The sequence below is a fragment of the Porites lutea genome, chromosome 12 (genome assembly GCF_958299795.1).
Source record: "Porites lutea chromosome 12, jaPorLute2.1, whole genome shotgun sequence".
In the NCBI taxonomy this organism is placed as follows: Eukaryota; Metazoa; Cnidaria; class Anthozoa; order Scleractinia; family Poritidae; genus Porites; species Porites lutea.
Window position 1 is genome coordinate 12376700 of NC_133212.1, and position 23774 is coordinate 12400473.

Sequence of the window (23774 nt, forward strand, 5' to 3'; positions counted from 1 at the left end):
GTTTTGTTCAATTTAATGCTAATTTTAGATTTCTTGTTTGCGTTCTTGTTTCATGTTAAATCAAGATAATTATTATTCATACCTTGAATAAGCTGTCTGTAAAAACACCTTGCCAGAAGTGATGTTTTTCTTTTAATACAGTGAAGCATGTATAAGGTGGACGCCAAATTAAGTGGACAGTAGCCAAAGTCCCCAAATTTACTTGAATTTCTATATTTTTATTTAATTTAATCTGTAAATGAAACCTTATTAAGCAGATGTGGACAGTTTAAAAGTGGATGTAATGGTTATTTCTATTGTTACAAACCTGTATTAAAGGTACACTTCCACCATCCAACCTGCCAAACACATGGGGCCAGTTATTTAAATGGCGCTGTTTCGCCAGTGTTCAACAAAACTGCATTTTAAGCCATTGTCCATTAATTTTGCCGAACATTTTTTTTTATGTAAAGGCCATTTATCGGGAACAGTTTTATGAAAGAATTTGGGGTAGACTAGAATTTGCATTTTTCGTCTTAAAATATCCCACTAAAGAATAGATTTGGAGGTCCAAAGATTTCCTAAACCACAGTCTAATTTAGCCTTCATTAAATAAGCCACCCGTAAAATTTTAAGATTTCCACTCACAAATTTGTCAATAGTAAGGAGGTACTTGACAAACGATGTAATAATTTGCATTAAAACATACACGTGCTGTAATTATTGTTAACACTGTCAAATACTCAAGGAGAATGAAATACTATATACACGTACACATTCACAAAACTTTAAAGGCTAGTGTACAGTAAAACAATGCTTTGTTGGTGAGTTTATCTTTTCAACAGTTACGAGGAAGGCACTGAGTGACAATGTCATGCGTGCTCACATTAACCTGTTGACCAGTTTACAGTACTATTATCTCATTTCATTTCATTTGTTTGTATAGAGCTTATTTTACTCATTTTATCTCTTAAATTTTGAGGTGCAATCTCCATTTAGTATTTTGTATATTTATTGGGCCACTGAAATAAAGAAATTAGTGTAAACATAATTATAATATATGTTATTAAAATTATTATTGTCACTCACTGTGGGAGTATTCCAAATGTTTTCATTGTTCATTTGAATGTTATTTGACTACTCATATAGTATTCTCTATCAAAACCTGTATAAGGTGGACACCTGTATTAAGTGGACACCAGAGCAATCCCTGAGGGTGTCTTCTGAGGTTTTGCTGTATTATTCAGATCATTAAAGATACAGTGTGATCATTATCTATTAGGTTATTGCTTGTGAAGTTGATCCTCGGATGGTCGCTGAGCTGCAGAAGAGAGTTCAAGGAACGTAAGTGAATTCCTTAAACATTATTTTACTTGATAACATCACAATACTGCTCCTGTTAAGTTCTCTTGTTTTCAGCAAACTTTATTATTGCCTTATTGTTATCTGTCTGGTCAAATACCCTTAAGTGCAACATAAGAAACTACAGTTTTCCCAGAACTTTGCAGCACGAATTGTACTTAGTCTCAAAAAAGTTTGATCACACTTCACAGGGAATAAATCCTTAAGCTGGCTACCTGTTAGTGACAAAGTTTACTTGAACAACGCTGTAATGATGTTTAATTGTACATGTATAATCAATCTTGTTCCTTATTAGTTGGCCGAGAAATTTAGCTGACCAAGTCAAATTTGCATGAGAAGTACGAGACAGAGTAGTCAGCTGAACATTTCGAGATGCCATGGAGCTGTTGGTCAGCGATCCTTCTATTACCCAGGGGCAAACCTTTGAAATGGCATGAGTGATACTGTTAAATCAACTGACCCAGTTAACATCTTTACTGTCAAACGCAGAAAGCCGTGAATGGCTGAAAAATTTCAGGAAAGTTAATTGTGTAGTGACCAATCACAATGAAGTTCAAGACATGTGAGCAAACCACAAAACCACAAACTAACTATTCTTGCTGTTTGTGGTTTAGGCTTCTCATGCCTTACTGGCTTTCTCTTCGCAACACAAAAACATTCCATGAATATTTCTGGTGTTCACGGTTTTGTGAGTTTCACAGTAAAAGGTGACTTGTAAAACCACAGGTAGCCCAAGCTGGAAATATGAGCATCGGCGAGCATCGGCATTGTTGCGTAACATTCAAAATATAAGGATTTGTATAAGAAAAAAAAACCTACATGTATCACCTCTGTAACCTACGAAAATGAAAGGATTTCAATAAAAAACAGCTTACCTTACTTAAAATGTGTGTTACGTCTCTCCTGTGTGGTCCACGGGCCGATTTATGGCCGTTTTATGGGTTTTTATGTAAACGTTTTCTCTCTATATAAAGGCTTTATATATAGAGAGAGAAAACCGTTTTTTCTTTGTTATTTTAGCATCTAACATGACTTTGTTCTGCCATAGACCTCAGGCAAGCAAACTCCATGTAATGGTTGGTGATGTACTCAAGACAGATTTGCCATATTTTGATGTGTGTGTAGCAAATCTCCCTTATCAAGTAAGGAGTGATTTATTTATAATACATCTACAGGCATAGACAAAACATACCACTTGTATCTCAGTATAAGTCTGTTTATGATGTCAACACCCTCCAGACCTACAAGAGTGTTTGTATCAAGTGCCACACTTGTCGTGTTAGTTATTAAGCAAGATAAAAGAAGCCAAGCATAACACTTTTGAAATGTTTGAGACATCTAACTCAATAAAACTGAAAACCATGTTCACGTTCAAATGATTATAAGCTTTTTCATTGAGTCGGAGGCACATGTTGAGATGTACAGTCGACTCCCAGGCAATAACTCGAACCTTCAAGGGAAATTGAACAGAGCTTTGAGGTATCAGGAATTTTAGTTATCGGGAACTTAAAGCAAATGGCAGGACATAAGGAAAAAAAAAACAGTTTTAACTGTACGGTGAACATATTAATCACATTGAATATAATTGTAGAAATGTCAAGTGAAAATGGAGTGATGCATCTAGATTATAAATCAGAACGACAAAACAGAGCCTAAATAGCCTAAATAGTGCATGCATTTTACTGTTAGCGCGGGGTTGGAGTTGGCAAGACTGCGACTCATCGGTAGTCAACTGTGGTCGATAGCTGAAATGTAATAAGCTTAAGCTATTTATACAACAGTTAAATTTTATTGTGCTGTAAGAAAAAAACTGAGCAAGAACGTTGTTTGTTTATTGCTTGTGTGAGTACGAACTTTTCCATGGCATTCAAAAACTTGTCAACCCCCAAAAGGCAAAAACAAATGAGATTCTGAACCTAGAGCTAGAAAAAGTAGTGAGAAATGGGTATAAAGTAGTGAGATGTCCCAAATTTCCAAGTGGAAGGACTTCCAGCGGGGATTATGGGTTAAAGCTGGAGCTGTAAACATCACAATCAATTTTACGATGTAGGTTTTGTAATTTCTACGTTTTGCTGGCGGCCATCTTGAAACATGAGAAACAGTAAGTCTGCGCATTTGGTGGCAGCGGCAAGTCGCGGTAGGCTAAAAGAATGTAATCAAACGTGACTGCGAAAGGTTTTCCTTGGATTGAGTTGGCTATCTATCGATACCTAACTTGGACACGAACCCTACAGCGCCAAAATTTTTTTCTGAGTTGGAATTTTCGAGAAAGTGTGAGAAATCAGTTGCCAACTCATGAGAACGTGAGATACGTCGTGAGACTTAGCAAGTCTGCATCACTGATAATTCAGGCTTTCACTTTCTTACCTTTATGATTTTCCTGAAAAGTGGGCAGCTCGAAACTTGAAGTAGCCAGTTCTTTAGTTAATTGTCGGCACTTAATAATTGTATTTTAGTATAAAACCTGCAGCCAAGGGTTTCTCGCAAACACTTAGTGTCTTGGTGTTAAGAAAAATGATTTCCTTTATTCAAAATACCACTAATTTTGTTGTTATCATGTTCTTGTGTTCACAGATTTCATCCCCATTTGTTTTCAAGCTTCTTCTTCATAGACCTTTCTTCAGGTAATGGCTGTTTATTGGTTTGTACCGTTTTACCAGGCCCTTGCTAACAGATTACAGTAATGAGGCACTATTGATGACTGTTTCATTGAATCCTTGAATGGATCGACTCAAGTTTCCTCATAGGCCCCAATTGGTCATGGTGGTCTGTCTTTCTTAGTTGATTCTTAGGCAGAGGTATTCACGCTTTAGTTGTCACGATACTAAGGTCTTAAAATTGTGTTCTCAAACTCAGTAATAAAAAAATATATTATTCATGAATTGTCACCCAACCAGAACGCCTCTTTCTGGTCAGGTGGATGAGTTTAGAAACCCAATGAAAAACGAGTTGAAGACCATACCTGTTTAGAAACGATTTCAAACCCATGTGTGAATTGTTTCTTAATCTGCATATTCATACAGCAAGAGCAACGTATGAAGATGAAAAACTTAATTTAATCATAGAGTTGCAATACACTTTAGAGGAAGCTTATTTACTGCTACCTTTGAGTGTAACCTTATCAACGCATCAAAATGAATAATGACAAATGCCATATAAAGCAACACCACTGCGTCTTTTGCCCAAAGCATCGAGAGGATTAAAATCCTACTTCTCATTCTTTCTCACGATGAAACGGCGTATTCCGCACACAATATGGTGTAACGTTTTGGCTGGATATCTTTCCTTTGATGGTTTGGCAACTTCTTAAATAAATGAAGGCTTAAAGCATCTTTTTTAACTAACGAAACTTCCAAGGACTCAGCTTTGTGCAGATCATAATGTTTGAAGAGACCACCCGGTTTCAACGTTGCAACTTTACGAAATCGAGCTCTTCGCCAATCATCAAAAATCCCAGCCGCCCTTTTTGTTTTATATCGGGTAGACATACGTATAACGCTGGCCACACACGTTTCTTCTTCTTCGCAAGTCTTAGGACATCCAAATCTGCACTCTACCATGTGTATTGTGAAGCAAAGTGTCTGCTCAGAAGTCACAAACAGCATTGAATGCAAATGAAATAATGTAATCACACACCAGTGGGTACCAAGTAGGTTACAGGTTCACAACTCAAATAAAATGTGTTTGAATTAAGAAAAAGTATTAAAATGATAATTTCTACTAATTTTCTTCGTTGGAGAAGTAATTTCCAGGAACTCGAAAACAATAATGAAATCACTCGGCCTGCGGCGTCGTGGTTTCAAATGTTTTATGGCGTTTGGTAACCTGATGTAACCATCCCACTCGTTTTTGAAATAGTACTCAAATCTCAGCTTTTGCTCATGACATTCACAAACAGCAATTATAACATCACTATAGTAGAATATTTTCCTAACCAAATTAAATAAGGTGAGTTGCTTCATATCTCCTTGTGCACGCTGATGACATCAACCAAAAAAAAATGTTGCTTGTGTTTGTGAGCCCTTAAGCAATCCTCCTATTAATTGTGTTTGTAACTCTGATCAATACACACTGAACTGTCTACCATGTTATCTATAACATAACCTAAAGAGAAAAACTTGAATTTGCTAAGGCCTGCTAACAGAATAGGGAAATGAGATGAGTGTTGTCGTTCTGCAAATCATTCTCCACTTTTCTGCCTTGATGTTTTCTTGAAACTTATCCATTTCAGCTTTCTGCCGGTGTGCTTTTTCCTTTGTTCCTTCAGCCACTTTCTCTGAACCCTCGTGCGAATTACACGATGGGTCTGGATGCTTAAAGATTAGACTTGCCCCCAGGTCCTCTGCGAATTTATGTGCTTCAGCAATTAGCAATGAAGGTCATTTCTCGGCCACTTTCTCTTCAACCTTTTAGCGGCCATCATGGAGGGGTCTAGGTTCTGATACAGTTTTACTTAATTTTTGTGAGTTTCAATTCCTGCTCAACTGATCGCAACCCCTGCCCTCCCTTGTCCATGGTTCGTACAATCTTGAAAAGGTCTTGAATTTTAGTAGTCGTCTTGAAAATCCTTGAATTCGGTTAAAGTCCTTGAAAAGTAATTAATTTCTTTAATAAATATTAGGTATTAAAAAGTCCTCGAAATTCACTACCTTGTCTACGCCCGACACAATTTTGTGTAAAATTAGATTTTTTTGCCGCTGAAAAGTTGGCTCATCCTTGGTGTAAGAAGCTGTAAAACTCACTGATAACGTAAAAACATTTTTGTGCATAAACAATATTTTATTTCTGCTCCGTTATTTCGAATGCTATTTCTGTACCTCAGATGCAATTGCCAGTCATTTTGCAAAGTGTTGTTGCGTAAAGTATAAAATAACGTGATCAACCATAGCAGAAGAAGTTAAAATCGTAAATGACTCCATGACGTGTTTTAGCCATGCATGAGGTGTTCAAAAGGGGGTTAAAGAATGCCGATTTATTAAATAAATCTTAGTCGTTGAAAACTATTATTTGTCCTTGAAAAAATCCTTGAGAAGTAGTTGAAATTTGTATGTCTGAAGTTGTACAAACCATGCTGGTCTCTTGACAGGTGCAATTCAACCGTCGAGCTGAGTGGGTGTTTGCCTCCACTCTCAAGAATGATCTTTTTCACCTCTCTGTACATTGATCTAAGCTCAGTGATGGGCCAGTGCTGGGTCAACATCAAGTAGGTAAATAAAGCACGGGAAGAGCAAACTGGTTAGGAGTTTTAACACGGTTGACACCGGAAATAGGACAACTGCAAACTACCGACATCCCTTGTAGATAAGCCTTTGCCGCAAGCTCAGGAGTCTGCTTTTCATCCTGCAACACAGTCTTTCACATACTCCTTGAAACTTGTAGGTAGAAATCGCCTTCAAACTTGTCAACAACTGCCATTTGATCCTGCCTGAGATCTGTTGTGTGATGCACTAGTGATTCTCTCCTGACATTTATGACGTTGCACCTCTCGGGGTTCCAGTTTGGAGTAGGGAAAATGAATGAAAATCGTCAGTCAGCGACTGCTTAAGCTCTGTGCTTTCCACAACCTTTGCATCACTAACTCCTACTTCGAGACAAAACCTCAGCACAAAGTCTCTTGGAGACACTGGCATTCAAGGCACTGGCACCAACTGGATCTGATTCTGGTTTGGCCACTGCGGGACAGAAATGGGAGAAACATTACTCCCACCTCTACTCCAGAGAGGACATCGTGTTGCCCACAGCACTTTATGCCAACGAATGCCTACCATTCATGAAAGAGCTAGATGCAGAACCGACCGTGGAGGAGCTCAGCAAGGCCATATACAGCTTAGCCTCTGGCAAGAAATCAGGCAGTGATGGCATCCCCCCAGACCTCATCAAGCACTGCAGGACCACCCTACTGCAGCCTTTACATGAAATTCTCTGTCAGTGCTGGAAAGAGGGAGCAGTACCACAGGACATGACGGATGCCAAGGTCGTCACTTTATACAAAAACAAGGGTGAAGGAATTGACTGCAACAACTACATAGGCATTTCCCTTCTCAGCGTCATTGGTAAAACCTTTGCTTGAGTCCTTCTGATCCGCTTGCAGAAGGTGGCTGAGCGCATCTTCCCCGAATCACAGTGTGGCTTCCGAGCCAAAGGTTCTATAGTAGACATGGTCTTTTCTCTCAATCAACTCCAAGAGAAGTGCAGAGAGCAGCAGATGCCACTATATGTTGCCTTCATTGACCTTACCATGGCCTTTGACCTTGTCAGTAGAGACGGCATCTTCAAAGCACTCCGAAAGATTAGGTCCCCCTAAAACTACACAGCTTGATCGAATCCTTCCTGTCCAACATGAAGGGAACAGTGCAGTTCAACGGAGGTTCATCTGAGCCTTTTGAAATATGCAGCGATATAAAACAAGGCTGCCTACTCTCCTCTGACCGTGGAACTTGGAGAAACACTCTCCACAAACAGCTAAAGCTGGGCGAGATCGTAGAAAGTATCCCACCACCAGACCTGAAACCACACACAGAAACGACCTCTTCGACAGACTGTCTCTCAGATTCGCCTGTTTAATCACAGGCGACACTGCTCAAGCCGAGCTGACAGCCTGGACGGATCTACCTATGGTCGAACCTGACCTATGGGGGCCTATTAATGTAACCATGTCCTGCATTGCAGAGTTAGTAGATCTTAAAACTGTGATCAGCTTGGCTGCAGATGAAGCATACAGTTCTGTACACGTTAAGATCGTCCATAAACAGCAGGTGGGTTATATTGGTGCTTATTGGTCTGAATAACCTATACCCTGAGTTGCAGAAAGAGACCTGGCAACTGGATTTTAGTACAGCGCAGAGACGAGGACAGTAGGCGTCACCTTGAGGAAGACCCCTATTGAATCTAATAGTATGGGAGACCCCATTTCTACCATAGTGACAGCCATTAACTTGGTGTTCTAACTGGGGACTACTTGTCTTATCACTCTACAATACCAGTAGGGGAAGCGGTGGAATTCCATAATATTAGCCATGGAATCATAAGCTTTCTTCACACCCACCCTGGCCGTACTCACGTTTGGCTTTCCTCTCTGACAGTTCATGGTGACCATTCTGTCAATCATTAGATTATCTGCATCCTTCTTTGGCGCCTCTTTGACCACGCTCCATCAAGTAAAACTCACCAAGATGATTGTCCATGGGGTTCCAGGAGACAAGTTGTACAGATAAAGCACTTATGGGTGTTATTTAGACATGTTATCGTCACTGGTTCTCATTCAAGAACTCTCCTGGTTTAGGGATGAGCCTGGTTTTACCCTCTGCGAACCAAGTGAGATTATCCATGTTTCTCTCAGAGATGGACAAGAAAGCTTGTGTTACACCCCAATGGAGTACATGTGCAAGCTTCCACCAGTAGGTTACTATCGTGTTGGGTTCAGAAGCCATTTCGCATTCTTGTTACCAGTCCCACTCTTCTCCCACAGATCCGCCCAGAAGCTGCACACCTGTTCAATAGCCTCAAACATACTACTGTCATTGCTTTCTGTACTAGCACTATTAGGTGTTTGGTACTTGGGGTACTTCTCTTCCCCAATGTACAATGCACTAAACTGCATAAGCCTGTCTTGTGTCTTTTTTATTTTGTCTTTTTTATCAACAGAATGAAAGTTGCAACTTACCAACCATAAATACCCAAAGGGCTTTCTTTTGGGGAAACTGAATTTTGGTGCATTAACTTCCCGGTGGTCCCGTTTATGTTTTAAAGAGCTTTTTCAGATGGCCATGTTTTTGTTCTGGGATCAATTTTGCATCTCGTATTCTCACCTGGCTGAGAGTTAATCAAATTTTATTTAGGCTCATGGGATCGCAATTCTAGTTTAATTTACTATGCAAATCCATTATTATTATTATTATTATTATTATTATTATTATTATTATTGTTATTATTATTATTATTATTACCGTTCTTGTTATAATATTATGTCCAGCTGTTTATGTCTTTAGTTAAGATGCTGCTCTATTACAGCTGTATGTACTGATTAGCAGCTTCTCTTCTTTCCAAGTTTATTTATTTATTTATTTATTACAATCTATGGATTAAAAAACCAAAGGATGAACTGTAAAGGAGTCCTAGACCCCATATAAAAACAGATCACCTAAAAATATATAGAAACACAATAAAATAATAGTTTCAGAAAATACAGAAATCTAAAAGCTACGTAAAAATAACTGAAAAATTTCCTAACTCTAGACTTAAAAATATTTACATTAAAGTTGGTTCATTCAGCTCTGTGAGACTGACATAATGAAGTAACATTACTTTTTTTGGAAATGACTTTCATTCTTAAATGTGCAGGTGTGCAGTTCTTATGTTCCAGAGAGAATTTGCTCAGCGATTAATTGCTCAGCCTGGAGATAAACTATATTGTCGCCTGTCAATCAATACTCAGCTGCTCGCCAGGATCGACCACCTCATGAAGGTACCTTCTATTAAATCAGTGCAAGAGAGGGTAAAGGACTCGATAGTTCATACCACATATTAGCCCTATAATCCATTTTAATACCTCGTATGTTATGTTAGATCTAGATAAGAATTTTGATTCCTGGGAGGATTAGAGGGTAGCCAATCAGAAGTCATGGATTTATCGATGTTGACAGCTGAACAGATTTATCCTCTCTAGATCACAGATTAATTAATAAGTACCAGTAATGTTTTGTTTGTGTATGTGCATAAATCTGGACGTCTCTCCATGCAGTTATATACTAAAAACATTCTTCTAGCATCATGCAAAAAAAAAAAAAACAGTAGCATACATGTAATTATATCAACTTTTTAGTAACATATGATTGAAACTTGACAGGTTGGCAAAAATAACTTCCGTCCTCCCCCAAAAGTTGAATCCAGTGTGGTCAGAATAGAACCCAAAAATCCACCACCACCTGTTAATTTTAAGGTAAGTTTTCAAATTCCTACAAATTTTGTGATCAGTAGAGAATTAGTAGCGTTATCATTCAGTAAGTTCTCTTTTCATAGCCAAATACAGTCTGTCTTGTAGACATTTTTTTAAGAAATCGTACGTGTGTATTTGCTATTAAATGAAAGAAAATAAAGCTTGATGTAATTGTTATATTTTGGGAAAAATATAAAAAGCCCTAGGCCGGGGTTGAAAATACTCTATGCAATGCTTAAAAAATGTGCCTACATCTACTTCACTTTTCCGATTACATTTGTGATTTCTGCCCCGCTAATGTCAGTGTTCAACTCATGTTTAATTGTTCTGGAGCCTCTTACACGTAAAACTGCTGAACTGCTGGTTCAGTGAGAAATCGTTCGGCTTATCTGCCATTCCCTCCATATGGTGAGACAGGGCTGAAGGAGCCATGCTCGACTTCAATAATTCGCTGGTTGTAGTGTCGCTTCATTGCTCGAGAAGGCCTTGTCAATAAAGCTTGATTGCATTGTGTAAGTTGCTCTGATCATCTAGCTCAGACCACAAGCAGGTATTCCTGTGTTCAACTGGTTTTTTATTCTGCTTCGTTCAACTGGGTTTCCTTTTGACAGATTTTTTTAAACCTTGTCTTGTTTTGTAAGTAGTTGATAAAATGTGCTCAAGTCTCTTTGTATTCCTCTGCTGGTCCATCCCATTTTAAGACTGGGTCATTTCCCAAACAATAGGTGTAATTTGTTAACTCCAGTATCTTTGAAATTCTCTGGGAAAAATAGAAAGGGACAAAATGAAACTCAAAATCGTGGTCCCAGAATATGAAAAAAGTGTGATCTTCGTGTATGGCAACATCACTCAAAGTCTATCAAGATTTTTAAAGAGCAACTATCATCACATGACAAATCATAAAAGGAACATACAGGATAAATATGATGGTTTGATCTTGTCTTCAATCTACGTGTTGTAATGACAGCAGGATTTTTCTCGAAAAGATGTGCCTACCTTACTTCTATAAATTGATTTTACACATTTCCATCCTATAATACAAATCCGATCGGTTAGTACCATTACAATATGACAATAACAAGAATATTTTTTACCAATTTTCTTTACGTTTGCAGGGTGCAAAGAAAGTCAATTGAACACTGAACAAGAAAGACATTTTCATAAACAAACGGTTTGTTTATAAAAATGTCTTTCTTGTACAGGGTTTTTTAGGAGATGATAATAATATACTTTCAGTCTTAACTAGAGTCTTTTTGGGAGAAATACCAACTAGCGCGGAATTTCTTTCTTTACTGTACATGCAGACCACCTAAGGACTGAATTTTGTTTGAATTGTTACTTGGTATTTATTCTTTTAGCTTAACACTTCTAACTTTTGTTATTTAAATGATAATAATAACGATGATAATAATAACAAACTGTTGCAGAAAAGGAACAGGCAGCAATTTTGTGGAATATATCAATTCACACCGATAGAGAAACTAGTGGCTAATAAACCAGATATCATAGTCACTGATCAAGTAAACAAGAAACGGACCGACATACATCCGTTAAGGCAGTCGAGAAACTGTCTAAGTGAAAAGACCTAGAGATTGAAGTAGCCAGAATGTGGAAAATAAAAATAGAGATGATACCAGTTGTTGTTTTTTGAGCTTAGGGTCATTCAAAAACGGTTGGAAAAGTACGTTACAAAATTCCAGGCACAGCAAGCATCAACGAGCAAAAAATTACTCTTATGGGAACAGCTCATATCCTTTGAAGGGTTCTGTCAATTAAGTGAACTCTTTGGTTCCCAAGGTCCGTGGTTTGGACCCGGTGCTTCAGGGATTTTAATCCCTTGCTTGGCCACAATTACAAATGACTATTATGATTATTAAGTAATAATAGTAATAATAATAATTAAATAATAATAACAATAATAATAATAATCAGTCTGTTTACCTTTGACAGGAATGGGATGGTCTTGTGAGAATTGCTTTTGTACGGAAGAACAAAACCCTAAATGCTTGTTTTAGGTGAGTTGGCTCTTGTTTGCTAGCTGCAGCTCTAAGGAAATCATTATTACTTGGGCGGAGCGCCAAGTAGAGGATTCACCACGTTCAGGAATGTCCTAAACTTGCTTCTTTTCGACAAGATTGGGCACGCAAAGTCCGTGAGTTTTCGGTTTGAGTCGGCTATTTGACGAAGTGATGTCGGGATTAGTTCGTGATACCTCGAGATCATTTTGAGTTCTTTTATTTTTTTTTTAATTTTTCGAGGAAGAAATAATTGTTATTTTTGGCTTGCCCGGAGTTTGAACCGACTTACCTGCGACCCGTCAGATCAGATGAGACTCTAAGGGTGCGTTCCTTTGAGATGATCCCGATCAGGATCAGTGATCCGAGATCACTCGGATCATGGTAGATCAAATGAACCGATGAATCCACTCTGGACAAGGATTCATCGGTTCATTTGATCTACGATGATCCAAGTGATCTCGGATCGCTGATCCTGATCCGGATCATCCCAAAGGAACCCACCCTAAATTGAGGGATTAGCCGATTGTGTCACTGCGACCCAAGGTAGTTTGTAATGTGAAAATTTGCTATAATATCGTGCACTAGTGGTCCTCGTGCGGGAAATGGAAGAAAAGGGACAAAAATAATCGCTTGGTTGAATTAAAAATGATTGAAACGATAAATATTTTAAAAGGAGTAAGTGGCGAAAATTACCTGGTTTGCCGCTATCTTGACTTTTTGATTTTATTAATTCAACGATGGCCACAATGGCTACAAGCGTTACTTCGCTTTCTTCGCAGCAAAAAAAGGCAAAGATCAATCATTTGTGGTCTTCTGAAATTATCGAGGAAGGGCTTTGAAGATTTATTTTTGTTTGCATGCTGCGTGGAACGAATTTTTCGTCGTGTCGCATCCGTAGGCCAAAAATGAATTGGGCAACCTTCCAAGTTATGACGCAACTTTAACCGCTGACTTAGGATATTGTAGTCTCGTTTTCCCATTTAGTTCAACGTGACGCGTTTGGATATCTTGGCGAGGATGGACAGTCTTTTGAGTTTTTTATCTTTTCTTCTCATTTTACCAGGCACATCTTTCTCCAAATATTGAGTTGTTTTGAAAGGTTTTGATAGGATTGGAAAGGTGATCGTTAGAATATCAATGTGTTTGTATCTTGCACGGAGCAGCCGTCAGTCTTTGAGAACATTTATCGTTTACATCACAGCTTTTTCAATGGAAAGGGCCAGAATAATTTGTGTGTTTCGTTTTCGTTAATATCATTTATTTATTTTAATTTTGACCCCAACATCAAACAAAACATTAGCCAATTTCATGATCAACGTAATTACCGCCTTACCCATGCCTTATACATCTTTAATCAGTACATCAGACTGATATACTCTTTCTTTTTGAAGCCTAGTGTAAAAAACGAGTAGAGAACTCTTTTTTCACCGTTTTTATTGTTATTCACCACCAGTAACCTCATATTGTCTTAGAGGACTCCTATTTTTGTAAGAGTTATTGACATCTCGTAAGTGTGGGTCATGAAAGTGGACAGGACTGTGTGACAGTGTTTAACATTATACAAAATTATGGCGATAAGCATTTTCAGCATTTTAATTCAACACAGAGATACTTTTTAGTTTGGAAGGTTTTTAAGCTAGAAACGGAACGATTTCTTTCGATATCTGGAGATAATCTCGCAAGTGATTAGAATTGACGGGTCTGGCTGCAGATAAGAGTATGAGCAATTTTGTCCGCTCTTGCTCTGATGTCGAGAGCCAAGAGATATCAGCACTTCACAAATGCTTTTGGGGGAATGGGTACGCTTTGACAATTGACTGAGCCATCATTATGACGATGCAACTATCTCTCAGAAGAATGAAAACCGTCACAGCCTGCTAGCAAGCTCTCCATTTAAGGGATATCGAGAGAAATCACTTGCGAGTGGTACACGAAAGGAGATGCGGAAGCAAGGTGCGGGGAAAGAATGTGAGAGCTCTTAGTTCCCTCCGCCCCTCACGTCTTCGCCGCTCAATCGCGCGTTCGCTTGCCACTGGGAATGGAGAGGTTGCTCTCAGTCCATAACATTTCTTGGTAGTCGTGCGCGTTCGCTATTCGGTGAGCCAGTTTACGTTCGGAATTGCGAGGAAAAATTCAAGCAAATCACCATACTTAGTAACGTCCACTTTAGCTTCCCGTCTTCTTGTTCACCCATTTTTGCGGCACTTACACGTGCTTGACACAAAAAGTCCTCACGTAAGCGTGATACAATGACGCCCAAGTGTACGCTCCGATAGTGTCTTGTTTTGGTTTAGTTTTCAACTATAATAGTAAATAGCAAAAATTGTACGAGAACCAAATCCTGAATTAATGAAAAAAATTCATGTTGTCATTGGTGATTGTTTTGTTGTTGTTGTTGCTGCTGCTGAAAGTTTATTTGTAGATTTGTACATACAATAATTGACATGGATACATAAATCTGTAGCTCTAATCTTGACAAGGGACGTACAGTACAGGATTTGGATAAATGATAAGCAGTTTTGATGAGATTGAGCGCCTCAGGCTTAAAGAGAGGAGTGTTTCGAAGTACAAGCAAAGCAACGGTGATTCTTTTAAACATCGACTGGTATAAAATAATACATGTACCTGATAACCTGGATCATTTCTAAGGCATTACGGTCTGTAGAAAACAAACAAACCTTTGCTGCTGCTGTTAATTCAAGCATGTCATATTGTATGAATAATATTGTCCAGTAAATGGTGCGCTCATTTTAATCACTATTAGCATGTAATCACATTATTTGTTCTTTCGTTAACAGTTCAAGAGCTGTTACAGAAATGTTGGAGAAAAACTACAAGATTCACTGCTCGTTGAACGATATAGTAAGCAATTTCTAAGAGTAAACTTGATTGTTCGATTTTTTTTTTTTCATTGTACTTAAAAGGTTTTTCTTGCACATTAATGCATTTGCTCTAGCAGAGGAAAAATTACCACTGTTTTATTTTAGAAGAGGGCTGGTGGGCCTATAGTAAGAGAGACTTATGGCACCGGAAATCCAAAATGTTTTTCAAAAAATGTTTATCTTTCAAACTGGTTATAAGGAGGCATTAGAGCGCTGGACGAGCAATTCACTAAACAAGCATTCCCCTATGATCGCTAGCTCGATTTGTTCACGGCAGTCCAGAGTTCAACTCCTAGACCACGCTTGTCAATAGCCAACTGGTTTGTCTTCAACCAACTAGGATTCTTAACCACGTTGATTGTTGCCTTTAAATTATTTGTTTCAGTCCTTTTCTCTGCCTCATTAATGGCCAGAGGGTAAATAAAGGAATTGTTATCGTTCTTATTATATCCTTTTCAAATCGTAACTTACGAAATTCCTTCACAGAAATCACTTCCAAATTATAGATATAAGCTTCCAAACGATGAGAACGTAAGTTTCTTTCAAAGTGGCGAATCGTATGTCGTAAACGTGTTTAAAAAACTTGCAAATTAACTTCGTATTAAAGAAAAAAAAATTCATTCTATCCTTTTAGATGGTTGATGCGGATTTTGATATCAAAGAAAAAGTCCAAAAGCTGTTAACAGAAGGAGGTTATGACAAAATGCGCGCCCGTACGATGGACATGGACGATTTCCTTGGGTGAGTACAATGACGAGACCTTTAAGACATAAACAACAAACTAGATATAATCTATTTATGACCAAAACGTACAAGAAAGAAAGTCGTATGATATGACAGAAGAATTCCCTCAACTCACATCAAACTGAATGCGACTTTTGTACCACCTACTGCGAAGTCACTGTCCTCTCCAGGGTAAGGCCAAAAAATATATTGAATAGCACTGGCTTTTTTCCCATGTATTTACTTTCATGGGCATTTTCGGTCATCTCAAGATTGGAGGTATGTAACTCACTCCCCTTCGCCATACTTCCTTCCCTCCGCAATCCACACAATTATCATTCTTTCTTTTCTCTTATTTTTTGTCGTTTATGCAAATTTACATTATTTTCATCATTCTTTACCTGCCAATTCTTCTCTTTCCTCCCCTCCCCCTCTCTTTCCTTTCTTAAGTCCACTCCCCTCCTTTTTTTCCTCCCCACTTCCCGCCCGTTTCTCCTCTTATTTCTTCTTTTCCTCGGGTAGAATGATTCTAGAAACCGTTGTTCTTATATGTTGTTTTTTAATGTTTTATAATTTAAGTAAATGACGCTTCATTTTGATTTTCAGGCTTTTACACCTCTTCAATTCCAACGGGATTCACTTTACGTGATACCATCTTATGATTGCCATTTGCTGTGGTTATGTACGACAACGCTGCGTGTATCAGTTACCATAGCCGTGAAATTGCTTTCAGTCAGGCTAAAGTGAACAGTGTACCTTATACATACAAATAAATGGCTTTATTTGTCTTTCCAGTGCTCCGTAAACCTGTTATTTTTATTCTTCTTAAAATTATATGTAATACTCAGTCAGTGAGTATCGTACTTTGTTAAAGGATTATGGATAAGCACTTGAACTAGAACACAGTAGAACACTCTTTACTGCTGTATTTATCCATATTTGGGAGAAGTGCTTGGTGATAGCATTTTATTAAGATTAACGACTGGAGGTCGGAACAGTATTTGATTTGTCTACCATCAAAGCAGGCCTTAGTGTGGCCGTCGTAGTTGTTTGTCTGTGTGCGGTACTTTATCTCCTACATCTGTATTGGTTTGTCCTAAATGTAATAAATAAATGTGCTCTTTTCCTTCTCTCCGCCCTCCTCGGGAAATAAAGAACCAAATTTAACCTTTTCCGTTGAAGTAGTAATTCAGTTAAAACTAAAATTAAGGTATCAGCCACCCTTAAAATTGCAATTTTTCCATATTTGAGGTTTCAACGTTTTGAAATAGGTATGCTTGAGAGCTTTCTTTAAAAAAAAAAATCGGAAGAAAATATTATTTCGCTCGAAAGATATCGGGGGTAAAAGATTTTTTCTCGTTAATTATCTTTATTGATCGTTGACAAGATCTGTCATACCCGTGTCATATATCAATTAACTTGCCTGTGAACTAGTAACGTAATACTGAGTTCGTGCTTCGACACAACACGTGCAAATTGTCCTCGGGTTGTTAGTATTATTTTCCGTGGATATTTAGCGTTTGCTTCGGTAAAAATGCTGCCAAAAAAAAAAAAAGAAAAGGTCGTGTCCGTTTTCGTCATCGAAGCCGAGAGCGAAAAAGAAATCGAAGAGCGAGTTTGACAAAGAATGGGCCGCAAAATTGGCAGAGAGCGATAAGGGCTCATTTTATCAGCAAGAGAAGTAGCTCGAGGAGTTGGATATTCAGAAAAGCAAAAATGCTGCAGTTACTGAGAGTGCAAGCTGCTCCAAAATCCAGCTTGAAGAACCAGATGAAGAAAGCCAATTAAGCTCATCGACCCCATCTGCTGATGGAACGTGGAAAACAATAAGCGGTCGAGCTATCGTATCGAGCGAAAAGCTGCTTGAAAAACTGGACGAGTCTGTATCTTGTCGATGTTGCCAGGGAAGAGTCCAAGTCATCGAAAATGTAGCGACTAAGCATGGACTTGGTTCTACCTGGAGAATCCAGTGCGACAATGAAAGCTGTCTGTCGCACAAGACAAATTCTGTTTTTAATTCTTCCGAGAAGAGCAGAGCGTTTGAAATAAACCGGGCCTCAGTTCTTGGCCTTCGAGCAATCGGTGGTGGACATTCGGCGGCTTCAAAGTTTTTTAGTTTCCTTGGCCTGGCGCCGATCAACAAAAACGCCTGGGCGGATCATACAAAAAATTAAACCGTGCTTCTCGTGGTGTAAAAGAGTGGAAGTTTTCCAACGGAGAATTAAACTGTTCACTTGCTTGCCGCGAAAGTTTGTTCCTGTTACATGTTACCTGTCAAAGTCCTATTGTTAGAGAAAATTGATCCCTCTCTGATATCAATCAGAATAAACATTTAGGTGTTATAATCTCATTCCAGGTAGGATGCCGCCAAAAATGTATTTTCTATTTTATCTCCGAACGCAAATTTTGCCGATCGACTCGTACGTTTTGAACTCCAACTCGGCGGCCTTTCAATCAATTTGGCTAAAATTTGGCCAGGGTGATGCTATATATCTCTTCTACAAAACCGTGTCTGCGAATTTTAATACTCCTTTTCATTTTAAAGCTAGAGCTTTTTTTCCACAGGGAGTGTTGACTAATTGCCTTCCCCAACTTCATTTGCTAATAAAAGAAAAACAAACGCACTTGTCAAAAATCTGAGACACGGTTTGTTAGTGGAACGTGTTAAGAAGCGAATGCGGTGTTAATTGTTTTCTTCCGTTTATTTCCGGCGGGAGTGGAACATGATTTATAGAGACGTGTTCTTTTACACAAAGCGTTCCAATTTCGAAACACATTTAAGTAAATCGTTTTTGTTAGTTCAAATCCATAATCTGGAATTATTAAGGTTTTAAAAAATATATGGTTTATAGGGGTTTTTATAAAAACAACTAACGCTACAGCGATCCGCGCGCGGACGGTCCTGAAGGGTGGCTGATACCTTAAGCCACAGCCGACCCAAGAGCCAGCTACGCTTGTGTATACATGTCCAACGACGTGCAATGACCGTGGTTTTTTTACAACTAAATATATGGTCAAATTACCTATATCAATTGAGATCAAATTAAATTAATTTACTGAAACAAGGGGAATTTAAAGTTGGGGTATTTTTTAGTAATAAAATGCAAGCTACGTCAGAAATTGTTAACATTCGGGGAGTTTTCAAGCGTCGTATTAGGGAGCGATCAGTGATTCTGAAACGTTAAGTGTAAAATCTCTCCACGTATAATGATTTAAACAAAGAATAAAGTAAGGTTTACATGTGAAACGACAGGATGATAGGCGAGGGTGCTGTGTAAAACCGAGGTTGCTGTTGAATGTTCCCTGTAAAGTAAATACTCAGTGTTTAACCGCAGTTTACATGTACATGTATCCATGTATATATATATTTCAATACCCGTACTAGACCAATTTCGTTTTTCCCTCTTCTTCCATTAGTAATGACCGGTCCCTTATGCTGTACCCTGTGCAAAGAAAGATATAATCTCGTGCTCAAACTCCTTGTTCCTCTGTACCGAAGGAGAGGGCGTCTTTAATCATCCTTCCGTTACATCTAAACATTTTTCTTTGGTCCCTTTGAAATTTTTGCGAGATATAGACTTACACTTCGTTTCCATCCCTCCCCCCCTCCCCCCCTCCCCCCCCCCCCATCCCACCGCAAGTTTTCCTTTGCACGGGAAACGTGCAAAAGGAAAAGTTACACCCAGCTGGAGATGAATTGTCTGTATCTCCGAGGTCACTTTAATTGAGAATCTGTTGATTAGACAAGAAAAAAGTGTCTGCTGTCCACATTAACGGATGTTTGTAGTAAGGTGGTGTAACTTAGAGAAAATAATAAGGGCTCTCCCCTGAGTGTCCAAAAAAAAGGCCATATCAATTAAGTATAAGCTGGTGTCTGTTAAGTGTCTCTGCATTGCCGGGTATACAGTCGCTTACCATTAAATCATTGGCTCCTTCTATAGCACAGGTAGCCCAAGCTCGAAATATGAGCATTGGCGAACATCGGCATTGTTGCGTAACATTGATTTCGAAATATAAGGATTTGTATGAGAAAAAAACCTATCGCTTCCGTAACCTACGAAAATGAAAGGATTTCAATAAAAGACAGCTTACCTTACATAAAATGTGTGTTACGTCTCTCCTGGGTGTTCCATGGGGCGATTGATGGCCTTTTTATGGCCTTTTTATGGGTTGTATAGTAAGCGGTTTTCTCTCTACTAGTTGGGGACTCCAGGGAAGCGGCCCGACAGATCCATGGGAAAACGGCCGTAAATTCGCTCCAACGGCTCCAGTCGCCTCCAAATTCCGTCTAGGAAACAGGCGATAGTTCTGCTTTCCATTCGTGATCTTGCTTCAAGATACCTTTGCAGGACTTGCACCGAGAGCGAATGAAAGGTCGTCAATCGCTGCAACCTTTCCCGTCTGGAGCCATCGACAGAACCTTGGTTTGAACTCCTCGTTACTGTTGAAAGATAGCGACACGGCCCGAGACTCAAATTACTCACACTCGGGGTGGGATACAGTCTCTTGCTCCCGTTGACATCAATACCCGAGAAAGAAAACAACGGGAGCAAGAGACTGTCTCCCATCCCGAGTGTGAGTAATTTGAGTCACGGGCCATGTCGCTACCTTTCAATGGTAAAAGCGGAGTTCAAACAAGGTTCTGTCGATGGGGAGGGACGAAATACGAACTCCCCTAAAATCGCCTGCGTGGGAGGCTATGTCAATGTTAGCCTGCGAACAGCAGACGCATTTCCGGTCGTCGCTTCTCCCCCTGCGAAGGAAGAAGGGAGTGAAGCGACGACCGGAAATGCGTCTGCTGTTCGCAGGCTATGTTAATGTTGGCCGATGCTAAAATTTCGAGCTTGGCCTCCCACTCAGAAGTTTCCCCTGTGGGGAGGGATGAAAAATAAACCGAAACAAACAATAGCAACATTGACAAGACCGTTTGAGATACTTAGATACAAAAAGACACAAAAAGAGAAAGAAAACCTTAAGTATGTGATACAGTACTACCGTAATTAAGAACCAAGCTCAAGTTTTACGAACCTATTATTTTATTAGCTTGACAGACACCGTTAATACAAGAACCTGGAATAAATGAAACAGGTTCCTTTTTTATTTCTAAAATCTGTTATCTATCTTATATACTTGGGCTAGAGCATTGCTTCGTGGTTCAGTTTTCCTTTTAGTTATGTAGTCATTCTTGCATACTAAATAAAAATACTTATATGGTGGCTGGCATCGAGCAGTTTAATAAGCCCTAGGGACACGAGGTACTAGTCAAGGAACGAAAAATTGACAAAAAATGTCTTTATATTAAATTCTGGAAAATTCACAGTGTTGTGAGTATTGCTCAAAGAATTTTACACTATTACTAGTCACTACGACTGGAAAGGTGAATGAGAATATGCAATTTTCAAAAGACTCGAATGTCAGAAGGAGGTTTCAGTTCAGCGAAAGCACAAAAAAATAGGCAAAGGTAGCTAGACCGAAATTTTAGCTGGAAAAAGGATAAACGAGCGTTGGAAAGCTAGCAAACATGATTTCTAATGGGACTAATAACATATTCAAAATGACAGGAGGCAAATTATTTTTCCATTTACACGAATGACCCAAGTATGACCCAAGAAGGTCACTCGGGACTAACAAGAGACAAATTCACTCAGTGGACTGCCGAGTGGGGCTTGGGATCAGCCGACCTCCCACCCCCATCCCCTCTTACCAGTATCGTTTATATTGTACTCTACTATAATAAAAACTGAAAAAAAAATATTTAGGTTTTTCTGCTTTCTTTCCTCCCAGAAGCAACACTCCTTTGCGTTAAGTCTCATCTCATACATCGGCATCAGCATTTCCATCGTGGCACTGAGTTTATCCTTTTTAACCTTTACCTTTTTTAAGGTAAGTCAATAATAAAGAGACCAAATTTATTTCTTACTATTCGATCGAGTTCTATCATTCAGCGCTAAAAGGCTCCCCTTTCCAATTCACGATATCATCCGAGGAACTCATTCGATTGCCCAGATGATGTTATATTTTTCAGGTTTAGGAATACACGGCAGCGTTATTTCGTTCACGCAAATCTAGCACTATCTTTGGCTTTGGCGGAAACTTTGTTTTTGTTTGGTGTTAGCAAGACAACACACATTAAGGTAACTTCCTATATAGACTTCTCTTGCAGTCTTTGCTACACTATCTTGTGTAGTAGTCACTGCTGTCCTCTCGTTTAAGCAGTCGTAGGTGAGAGAGCCGTTGGAAAGGCGTTCTGTATTGATCGCAAGATGATAGATAATAAACAAGTACTTATTTCTTGACTTTTGAAAATTATCGGAATTGCTTCCTGGAGCTTGGAAAAACACAAATGAATCGTAGAAAAGTTAAGGAAAAAATTATTGATGTTTTTATTCTCATCTTCAAGATTAAGGAAGAGTTTTAGAATTCAAAGGGATCTGGGTGCTGTCTGAGTGTCCTGTTGCTCTATATGGAGAGCCCCAAAGATGTGTTCTCGTTTACCATTTTCCCATTAGGCAAAAATAATGGGAAAAAGTAACTTTGTGGTCTGTTCTGAAAATTCGCACAACAGATACGGAGAAAAAATTTTGAATATTTTACATTTCTGTCATCCTATTCAGTTGATTAAATGGCCCAAAAAAAGACAGATAAATAAATAAACGTCCGACCCCGGCTCCAGAGTTCACTTGGAATATACTTCTTGTTGCTGCAGACACCGTTTGTGTTCGACTGATTGAACTTAGGACGAGAATTCATTTATGACGATTGACTTATTTCAGTCTGGATATTATTCTTAATCACATTTCTTTTAATATTTTCAAAGATTGTCTGTAAAGCTATTGCCATTACAATGCACTATCTATTCCTGGTATCATTTGCTTGGATGGCCCTTGAGGGAGTCGTTCTCTATTTGATGCTGGTCAAAATCTTTCGGAGCAAGAGTCGACCTGCCAGGGACAAAGCTGTTTTCCTGCTATGCAGCTGGGGTGAGTGCTCTCAGAATACTCGATCGATTGACTGTGGTTGTATCAAAAAAGAAAAAAAATTCAAGTCATACCAAAAGACGGCCGTCATATAATGATATATTATTGGTGTTTGGTGTTTAATTGACTCTGAAGTTTGAAATGTAGGTTATTTAACCTATAAAAAAAGTTTCACTAGTAGATTTTTGATTCTATGTAAGTGTTTCAGTGATTTTTCCTGATGTTTAAAAGCCTCGGGATGCTCTAGTTTGAAGTTGATTTGCTTGAGAGTTCGAGTTCCACTGAGATTTGGAGCGGTTAAAAATTGACTCGAGAGTTAATACAGTTTGTGTATAAGAAACTTCACTTCGTTTCGCTGTGCGAAGAATAAGGATCTAGAGCCGGTATCTCCCCCGCTACTGCAAGCGTTTTTTTGATCTCGCCACAAATTTCGCGTTTATTGCGTCGAATTACTTCCCCAGGGACGGATCCAGGATTTTTTTTAGGAGGGGGTACACTCGTCTCTTGCTCTACTTCAACACCAATAAACCACATAGTTTTTTTTTTTTTTTTTTTGCAGAATACCAGTTGTATTAGAAAACCGCAGGTCATCTCAGGGGGGGTGCGCACCCCCTGCACCCTCCCCCTAGATCCGCCCCTGTTCCCTCACCCACCCCGTATACGGTGAACCCTGTCAATACGGCCACCAAAGGACCAAAAACATTTGGCAGTATTAACGGGTGACCATATTAACGAGGGTTTTTTTGCAAGTTATTATGTATGGCAGTTTTGTCCGGCGGCCAAAAAAAGTGGCCGTAATAACGAGGTGACCGTTTTACCGAGGTGGCCGTAAGGTGAGGTTTGACTGTACCGAAGAACTGAGAATGTTAAAGAAGTCAAGAGGCTGATTTCCTGTTGG

At 39.0% G+C, this 23774-nt stretch overlaps 1 protein-coding gene across 1 annotated transcript in view; it reads left to right on the forward strand.

Annotated features, from left to right (window-relative positions):
* The window catches only part of LOC140953572 (dimethyladenosine transferase-like), a 25504-nt gene extending 6355 nt beyond the window's left edge, over positions 1-19149 (forward strand). Inside the window, exons 4-13 of the mRNA XM_073402986.1 lie at positions 1262-1323; positions 2390-2483; positions 3916-3965; positions 9682-9805; positions 10187-10279; positions 12227-12291; positions 15093-15156; positions 15811-15917; positions 16506-17109; positions 18826-19149. Of these exons, the coding sequence (XP_073259087.1) occupies positions 1262-1323; positions 2390-2483; positions 3916-3965; positions 9682-9805; positions 10187-10279; positions 12227-12291; positions 15093-15156; positions 15811-15917; positions 16506-16548 (702 nt within the window). The 3' untranslated portion in view covers positions 16549-17109; positions 18826-19149. The remainder of the gene's footprint in view (positions 1-1261; positions 1324-2389; positions 2484-3915; positions 3966-9681; positions 9806-10186; positions 10280-12226; positions 12292-15092; positions 15157-15810; positions 15918-16505; positions 17110-18825) is intronic.
* Positions 19150-23774: the final 4625 nt, after the last annotated feature.